Below are 9,481 nucleotides of genomic sequence, written 5' to 3'. Positions count from 1 at the left end.
AAAGAAAAGGGAGAAATAAAGAAGCAACAAACTCATCTCATTAACAAAAAGTTGTAAACTTTGCATGAACACTGGAACGTTATTATAAAAATCTGATTTCTCCTGTGGATAAGGGAGACAGCAACACTCAAAACATGTGCTGGACCGTGAGTTGCATTAGAAGATGCCCTGAATCAGGACTGGAAACACCTGAATCAGGACTGGGAGCAGCTGAATCAGGACAGGAAAGTGTGTGAAATGTCTGGGTTTTGTGAGAGGCTGCAGAGAAGTCCAGCTGGTATCACATTAAAGCTCATCACTGTGTGTTTGATTGTCTCACTGCAATGAAGCTTCAAACGACTGAACTCCAGGAGGGAGGTTTAAAGAGGAAGGTGGGTTTCTCCTCACAGTAACCGACCGTAGCTCTCACACATAGTGTTCTATTCTCATGGCAGCACAAAGATCAGTGCAAGCAATGATCACCAGTCTGGCCTGGTTAGCCTTTTAGTTAAAAAAAAAAAAAAAAAAAAAAGCTGTGGCAGCTGGAAACAGGATTTTACTGCTCTGCATGAACAAAAGCTGCTACTGTTGAAGTCTGAGATAAATGACTGAACTCAAAAAGCAGAACACAGACGAAGGAGCATCTGAGCGGTAAAAGGGATTTATTGTCAGATGAATTTGGATAATGTTCACAGGGAGTTGAGCCGAGTTGATCCGGACGAGGAGCAGGCAGGTAACTGCTGCTGACATCTGAATATGCTGCTGAGTGTGAAAACTCCTTCAGCTGTTTGGTGAGAGCTTTCAGGACATGAAAAGGAAACAAAAGGAACTGAACATATTTGCTACAAGCTGTTTAATGTGGAACCAGCTGATGTGTCTGACAACCTACAACATGAAATCACTGAGCTGCAAAGCAACTGGCCCCCAGTGCAATCCAGATGTTTTCTCAGGTTCAGTATGTGTTGAGCTGTACTGCAGGTATCTCAGTTTAAGGAAGAACTCTCGGTCATCTGGCTGCACAAAGCATCTTTTCTGCAAGCAGGCTGCTGATGTGTGAAGGAGAAAGAACGAAACGAGTGTGAGAAAACTGGTCAGTAAAGAAGGTGACACTCGGGTTACACCATCTTCACATTTTCAGAGAAAGACGTAAAGTGACGGTGGAGAAGCAGTGCAGCTTTTGTTGCTTGTGGTTTCACTGCAGAGAGCTGAAGGCCAGTCTTCCTGTGGCTTCCGCTCTGCACACAGTGTTTGGCCACAGTGGAAGATGGAGGGGGTACAAGACCACACAGCCGTGTCCACACAGAAAAGCAGAACAGCAGATTCATGTGATGAAGCAGAAGTTCTGCACAGAGCTGCAGTTTATCTGCAGGCAGCATAAATAACGTGAGTCTCCACTCCTCCCTCTGACGCAGGCCTCCTGCTTCTTGTTGTCTTTGGAAGGAACTTCACATTATCGGAGCGCAGATTCTGTAAATCACAATATTTAGAGTCACACACTCTCATAAACACTGAGGCTGAGTTTCTCTGGACCACAAAGAAAACTTTAGCCGAGTCTGATTTAAATGCTAAAACGAGTTTTTTTCTGGAGCCCCAGCTCTGTTGAATTCAAACAAATAAAACTGGATCACATCATTCAAACTAAGGCTGCTGAAACAACAAGAGGCCAGACTTGACAAAAGCTCATTAACAGAACTGAAACGACTCCACCTGACAGAGCTTATATCTGAATTCTAAATGAAGCTTTCTGTCAGTGTACAAACAACTACAACCCTGTTGGGATGCTGTGTAAAACATTTGCTCATCCTTTTTGACTTCTACTCAGTTGAAAACAGTCCAAAGACAACATATTTCATATTTGACCTCATCAGCTCCATTGAATTTGATTCACTTAATATTCTGAATTTGATGCAGCTACACTTTCAACCAAGTCAGGACACATGATTTTATAAAGGATGTTACAACATGGGCTCAGGAACACTTCCTGTTGTCAGTAACTGTTCATTTGCAAATGACTTCTTGCATTTTGTTTTTAGCTTCTTTGGAATCAGAGTTGTGAACGCAGCAACGTGGCAGAAACGCTCAATTTTCTCTTGTGACAGGATATTTTCTGGTGGAGCATTTTCATGTGTTTAAGTGGGAAAATCACTGTTGGGAAGAAAGACAACGTGCGACTACAACCAGCATTTGCTCACATTTGAAGTAAAGCAAATACTAATGAAATCAGTCATTCTGAGGAGAAAAGCAGTTATTCTTTGAGCTGAAGAATAACTAACTTGGAAAGTTGAATTTGCTGTTTGATGCCAGCAGCTCGGGACAAACATCATCACCAGACTGATCATGTGTTTAAATGTAACTTTACAAGCATGACACACAGTTCATGTCTGTTAATGGTGGCCTCACCTTGTTTCTCTCTGACTGTGCTTCTTCATTCACAGCTAAAGGGCAAAAGATAAAAGTCTGATTAGTTCATTATTACTGAGCTCAGGCTTTGCTTTGGATTTGTCCATCACGTTGACACAAGTTACAAGAAGATGTGCATCAAATGATCAATCTGCTGTACCTGTCTGAAGTTTCCTGATTTTACCAGCCAGAACAATGATGACTACAGTGAGGAGAACAGTCAGAGCGACCAGGCTCACACTCATGAGGTTTGTCAATCCAACAGGCTCCTCGACTAGAAAAAGGCTTTGTTAGACTCTCTGGCTTTAAACATGTTTCACATTGAAATGGATGGCTCTGTGGTAACTTTCACAATGAAAAAAGTCTTCAGAGAGGAAAGGAGAAGCTTACTTTCACTGTTAAAATCCACTTCATCATCAGATTCACCATCACCTTTAAAACAGATTAGGATGAAATCAGTGGACACGTGTTTGTTTCTTCGTCTTTATGCTGTTTTCACACGTCTGCCACAGATGATGAGAAAAGAGGCTTGACTGTAATCTTACCTTGAACGTTTAAATGCGTTGCAGTGACAATGACCGTGTGTCCGCCGATGTAAAATCCACAGAAATACAGTCCAGAGTCAGAGAAATCCACTGGCTGGATTTTCAGAAAAACTGAGCTGCCGTTGGAGCTCATTTGAAATTTTCCGTTTTGAATTCCGTCACAGAGTGAAGCTTTGCCATCAGACGTGTACATAGAGGAGATGCAGTGGGGTTTGGTTCTGCCGCTCAGCCTGAACCAGTCTGTCTGAGTCGGATGGACGGAAATGTTGGAGCACAGCAGTGTGACTTCTTCATCGGGCCGAGCCTCCACAGTCTGAGACTCAGATCCCCACACAGAGATCCAGCCTGAAAGAAAGAGCAGAGATGACGAGGGATTCATCCCTGAGAGCTGAATGCAGCAGTGACTGTAATAAGGCCACAAGACAGCTCACTCAGCTCTAATCTGCACGCTTACATTCTGGTTTCTTACTCATGAAGTGGTGCTGAGAATAATGAAGAGCCAGAACTTACTGAGTCTGCAGAGAAGGAAAGCTGTTAGCAAAGCGAGGCTCCTCATTGTGCGTTTAGTCGTGTCTCTGCGAGGAGAGTTTGCATCACTGAGCTCCTACTGAAAGCTGTCTGAGAGGAAATGTTGGGTGTTGGGTGGTTTTTCACCCTCACCTGCAAACGCAAAGCAGTGCCTTTAGATATATTCAAGCCCCAGCTAACTACCAAAACCAGAAACTGATGCATGACTTCATAGGATAGTTCAAGATTCCAGACAACATCACATCACGTCTGGTTCAGATGCATTTTCACACCAAAGATTCCACAAAGAATTTCAGATGTCAGCAAATCTCTTCAGGTGTCCAGTTTTGTGCAGCCATCATTAAAAGCATCCTCACCTAATCCACAGCAGTCTGGTGCAACATGAAGCATGACAGGAAAACCCAGCGGGGCCCCTGTGGCGTCTTATTTTTATGCTTCATGCAACAATCTTTTGGTGCTGTGTTTGGGTTCATTCTGAAGCTTTTCAGTCATATCTTGTGTCCTCTGATCATCTATTGAGGACCAGCTCCATATATTAATGTTGTGAAAGGATTCATTCATCCTGCACTTTTGAGTTGGATTGAATAAAACATCTTGTTGATGCTCAGATCTGTCCTCCTGACACCCAGCAGCATGTCTTATCAGACGTCTGGACCATCCTCTACTTCTTCTGAAGCCCTTTCAGTTGCTTCTCCAGTGGCATGAGAATCAGCTGTGGACACATGAGTCCCTGTTGATGCAGCAACACATGAACAAAGAGACTGTGTGGTATTTATTCCAATAAACAGACAAAAATCCCAGCAGCACATGAATATGACGAAGCATCAGTTCTACTCTGAGCTGCAGCTCCAGTTGCTTCCTGAGTCTGTCATCATAAACAACACGAGTCTCCACAGCTGATGGGACAAAACAAGCAAATTCAAGGCGGACCTCTGTCCTCTCAGTAAATGCTCTGCACTGCCCACCCCCACACTGAATTTCTTTTCTCTTAGCCTGTGTAATATTTATGATGCCTAATTTCTGTTTATTTTTTTAAAGGAACCCTCAACTATATTATTAAATATATTATATTATAGTCTTCCTGGTTAAATAAAAACCTTTTGAGGGTTTTGTATTTAAAGTAAATTGTTGGGTCATAGTTTATTACCTGGTAATTTATGTTGGTACTTACTGACTCTAACTCACACAGTGGACAGACAGCGGAGCACCTTCTCCCACAGGCTGCTACAGCTCCGCTGTCGAAGGGACAGATACAGGAAATCATCTCTTTTGTACAATACTTCCTATCACTACTGTTTGCTACTTTCGATATTTTATTATAGTTTGTTCTTTATAGTCCTAGTTCACAAATTTTCACTTCTTTCACTGTGTTATAGTTACAGTCACGGTACACTTTATTTTCTACACACTGCCATTTGCTGTCAATATTCTTTTTTGTGCATTACTTTTCATTACTACTGTTTGCTATTTTATTATTATGTATATAATTTTTTACTGCTCGCTATTTTGATATTTTATTCTGTATAGTTTGTTCTTTATAGTCTTATTTCACAATTTTTCTGTCAGGGTGGAATGGCTGAACAAGGCTAGGGGACCCAGGAGCAGACCAAAGACAAAAAGTCAATCAAAAAGTAGTTTATTCAGGCAAAGGCGTCGACAGGGATGAGGCAGAGAATCAGAGTCAATGGCAGGCAGAGTTTGAAGCACAGGCAATATACAGGCAGAGGCACAGAGGGCGTGGGCAAAATCTCAGAGTCAAGGACAGGCAGAGTTCAGAATACCGGCAGGCAATAAATGATCAAGCAAATCTTCACAAAAAACAAAAACATAGGCAAGGCTCACATGGCAGTTCCAAAAAAGGCCAAAAACACAAGCAAAGAAAAGAGGCAGAAATGTCCCAAAAAAACAGAAAAAGGCTCACGTGGCAAAAACTCAAAAACAGCTCCAAAAAGCTTCAAATAACAAAGAAAAACTCACGAGGCAAGAAGGGTCACAATAAGGCAAAAACAGGCAAAGCAAGGCTTGAGCATGGGCACCAGGAGCAGAGTTCACTTCAGAGTGGCAAACAACAATCTAGCGCTGACCACAGTCCTTGGCTTAGTTTTAAAGCCGTGGCTGATGAGCAGAGTGGAAGCAGCTGTAGCCGGGCCGTGGTAGGTGATTGGTCGCAGGTGGTGTGGTGTAGGTTCAGACCAATGTCACCAGAGGGCAGGGCCACAGGGGAAAAGTGGGCCAGAATATGCAGGGCCAACCCTGCATATTAGATTGCAGGACAGATTAGGGCTGGGCTGTGACATTTTCACTTATTTCACTGTGTGTAATGCTGCTGCTGCTGCACTGCAATTTACCAACTTGGGATAAATTAAAGTATATCGATCTATCTATCTATAAAAACAGAAAAACGAGATCAAAATACAAGGATCAAAACTTAATAAGAGGTTTATATTCTGATTCTGCTTTCTTAAGTCTAATTGGAGGCACTGCCAGCTATTTTAGAGTCAAAATAAAGGATCACAGGTTGTAAGTATTAAGTTTAAAGTACAGGTAACAGTACCCAGGACCAATATAAGCAGATTATGTAGCTACATGGACAGGTGTTACACCTGTTTTTTCCACAGAGGTCTTTTTATGCCACTAAACACTGTTTCTTTATAAGAAATTAACCTTTGAATCTTGAATCAGGAAACTTGTGAGTCAGCAGTTCTTCACTGCTGCCCTTTAGGACTTGATGGTTTTCACCTCAGTCGTGCTCAGACCACACTGTGCTGCTTCCTGTCACACCAGAGACATGATCTTCACTCACTAACTCTCACTGGAAACCCTTCGTCAGCGTCCTCGAGGCTCCTCTTCCATGAAACACAATCATGTTCTTCTGCTCTCACATTCAGATCAAACAGCTGACAAAGAGAGTTTGGTTCCAAAGTAGAATCAACATTGAAGCAGAGAAAGCACAGTTTGTATGAATATACAACGTTTATTACAAAACTGGATTTTTTACAGTGATGGCAAGTCTGACTGCCACCCAAACAAAAGGCCGACAGCATGAAGTGATGAAGCAACATTTCCTCTCTGAGCTGTCGTTCAACATGTTTCCTGAGTCTCTCTGGTGGCAGCAAACACAACACACGACTCCAGCTGCTCCTCTGATGGAGGCCTTCGGCTGCTTTTTCCTTTCAGATGGAAAGTCGGCGCTGCGGTGTTCAGGGCATCAGAGCCCAGGTTCTGTCAATAAAAACATTTACAGTCACTCATCTCTCCTGCTGAGTTTGTCAAACAAGAAAATCATTAAATGATAAATGACTTGAAGCAGAAACATAGAAAATCTAAATATCATTTTATTAAATGTAGAGTACCGTGTGTTTATTAATGAACAAGACATTTTGAGTTTCGCCTCTATTTCAAATCACTTGTGTGTAGTTTTTGGAGTCGAGTCATCTTGTCCAGGTTAACAGTATTTTATTTCTCGTTGAACAGAGTGATGCACATGGAAAATGCTCTCTGTTGTTTTCTTGACACTGAGCTTCACCACTTTGTCTGTCCAACAGACTTTTCAGTCATGTGTCTGTAGGAACTGAACAACCAGCAGGTGGCGCTTCAGTCCACTTCATTTTATTATTGGGCCTCAATCACCTTGAATCCATCACAAATGATGATTGTGAACTTTTCCTTCACGGCTCTTCTTGTGATACAGCTCTGACAGCACATAAGATTTCATTCAATGTCAAAATACTGAAAGCATTTTTCAAAAACATTCATAGTTCTCGAGCCCACTTTTAGTTTCAGTGGATGAAAGTGAACAGAGAAAATAAGAGGAACATGACAAGAGCAGACAGCAGCTCTAACAGGCCAACAGCTTCATTCATGAGCAGCACAGACAGTCACCTGGAAATGAGAAGATGATGAGATACTACAGAGGAAAAATACCTTCATGAAGCCTCCAACAAGTTTGTCATAAACTCACTGCCGACTGTCACAAAGTGTTTAGAAAGGGCCATTTGTCACAACCAGGCTCTTCAGGCCACGAGGGAGAACGGGAGACACACTGTTTCAAAGATGAAATAAAGTCATTCATTGAAGAAAAGTCAGTGAAGTATTTACACAAGAGAACATCAGAAGGTCTGACATGTGTCCATCAGTAGTGACAGTACTGTAGGTGTGCATGTGGGCTCAGAATGGCAGGTTCGTGTTGGAAAATGCATCAAATAATCAAAGGAAACCGAGGAGGAACTGACGGTGCCACACAAGCAGAGAGAGAGACTACACCCTCCCTCTGCCCTCTGTCACTCAGTCTGCATGTTTGTGTGGAGGCTCCGCCACATTAAGACCACGTCAACACCAACATCAGCACGTCTGTGGGAACCTGAAAAAGAAATCCAAGCTTAATGCTTCAGTCTTACTGAATGGAAACATGGCTGTTGAGGATGATGAACACATTTCTGACATGCCATTGTTTGTAACAGGAAGCAAGAAGCCGCCCACTGGGTGTGGAAGTGATGGGTGGAGGAAACTCCTGCAACATACGTCGTCCTGTCCTCATTGCTTCATGCATGTGAAACCTCACCATTCTCCCAAGATGTTTCCTCGTGCTCCTCTCCAGATCCCTCAGAGTGCTCCTCCCTCCCAAGCCCCTCCAGTCCAGCCTCACCACGCTCAGCTGAAACAACCCAGCCTCCAACAGCTGAGAACAGCTGGAGACACTGAGGGGCTGCTGGACTTGCTGGAAAAAGAAGCGGAAAAACAACGTCACCAACAAATCCTGCAACAATTTCTCACCTTCTTTGAAAAAATGGCTACATTTTGTTTGTGATTGATTGATATTATATTATTATAAATAAAATTAATCTTCAAATATTATACACGAGCTACAACAAATCCTAGGACTGCTGCTACTCAGGAATGAATAAAATGCACTTGAATGAACTTTCTGTGTCATGTTATCATGACTTTGTCTGTGTTGAAGTCTTTAGAAGAGAATGAAAGGTCTTTAGGAGGGTCTAACCCTCCCCAACCCCAACCCAATGTTTCAAACACATGTTTCCTATTGTTCATGTTGGATATTGTTCATCACTTGAAACTGTTCCACATTGTTTGTCCATCTTTTCTATTCTCATGTTCCCAGGAAAGATTTGCAGGGACTAGACAGCTGACTGAAAATGTGTTCCACCAGTTTCAGCCTCCAGAGCTCAGGAGACATGAGAACATGACTTCAACATCACTCAAATAAGAGCAGACTGTCAATTCAAGAAACATCATCAAACCACTTTCAAACTCTGCACTCCTGACCTCTAGTGGCTGAAGTCAGTGTGACGTGCTGTCACATGACACACCTTCTCATTCACTCCATTCATATATTAACATCGTCAGTGTATGAATCCACTTGGTGGAACATGGGAAAACTATGAGAGTAGAAAAGGCTTCACATATTTATTCAAGTCATTATCACTGACATATGAACTGTGGGAAAACCAGATGAATGGAATATTGTCAGCAGGCCCTCCTAAAGCCCTTTACCTCTGTCATCAAGTCATTGGAACTTGGCCTCAATAGACAGAACATTTCATCATTTTTATAGACACTTAAAATACTGGATACTGACCTCAGTGTGTTGGACATTAACTGGAGAAGAAAAACTTCACAGGAAAGAGTGAGAAAGTTGTTCTTTATAGTTTTGATGTTTTTCAAACTTTAGAAGGCATCAAGCAACTGAAAGTGCTTGTTTCTATATTAAGAAGGAACGAAAGAGTTCAAACTAAACTACAAACTAAGAAAAAGTTCGAGAGTTCAATTTCCACAGTGCATGTGTCACAGAGTAAGGGGGGGTGACTGCGACAGGGTGCAACACCACCGTTTTCTGTTGGGGAGCAGAAACACCAGGCAACAAAACCCAGGAGAGGAAAATTTGAAATAAAAGTAATTCTTTATTACAAACATCTAAAAGGAGGAAAGTCTTCAAAGGAGAGTCCATGTTGTGCCCTTCAATAAGGGGAATAATGTTAAGAGAGAGACGAGGAAAATAACATGAAGCAACT

At 42.2% G+C, this 9,481-nt stretch overlaps 1 protein-coding gene across 1 annotated transcript; it reads right to left on the bottom strand.

Moving 5' to 3' along the window:
• Positions 1 to 606: 606 nt before the first annotated feature.
• Positions 607 to 3,566, bottom strand: LOC121626725. Its single transcript, XM_041965392.1, has 6 exons — positions 3,435 to 3,566; positions 2,925 to 3,269; positions 2,770 to 2,811; positions 2,540 to 2,653; positions 2,380 to 2,414; positions 607 to 1,446 (listed from the first exon to the last, which is right to left on the bottom strand). The coding sequence occupies exons 1-6, from the start codon at positions 3,478 to 3,480 to the stop codon at positions 1,339 to 1,341; spliced, it is 690 nt and encodes a 229-aa protein (XP_041821326.1). The 5' UTR covers positions 3,481 to 3,566; the 3' UTR covers positions 607 to 1,338.
• Between the last annotated feature and the right edge of the window lie 5,915 nt (positions 3,567 to 9,481).

This window comes from Chelmon rostratus, chromosome 23 (genome assembly GCF_017976325.1).
Source record: "Chelmon rostratus isolate fCheRos1 chromosome 23, fCheRos1.pri, whole genome shotgun sequence".
NCBI classification, from domain to species: Eukaryota; Metazoa; Chordata; class Actinopteri; order Chaetodontiformes; family Chaetodontidae; genus Chelmon; species Chelmon rostratus.
The sequence above is the reverse complement of the archived record's forward strand: the minus strand, read 5'-3'. Positions and strand labels throughout refer to the sequence as shown.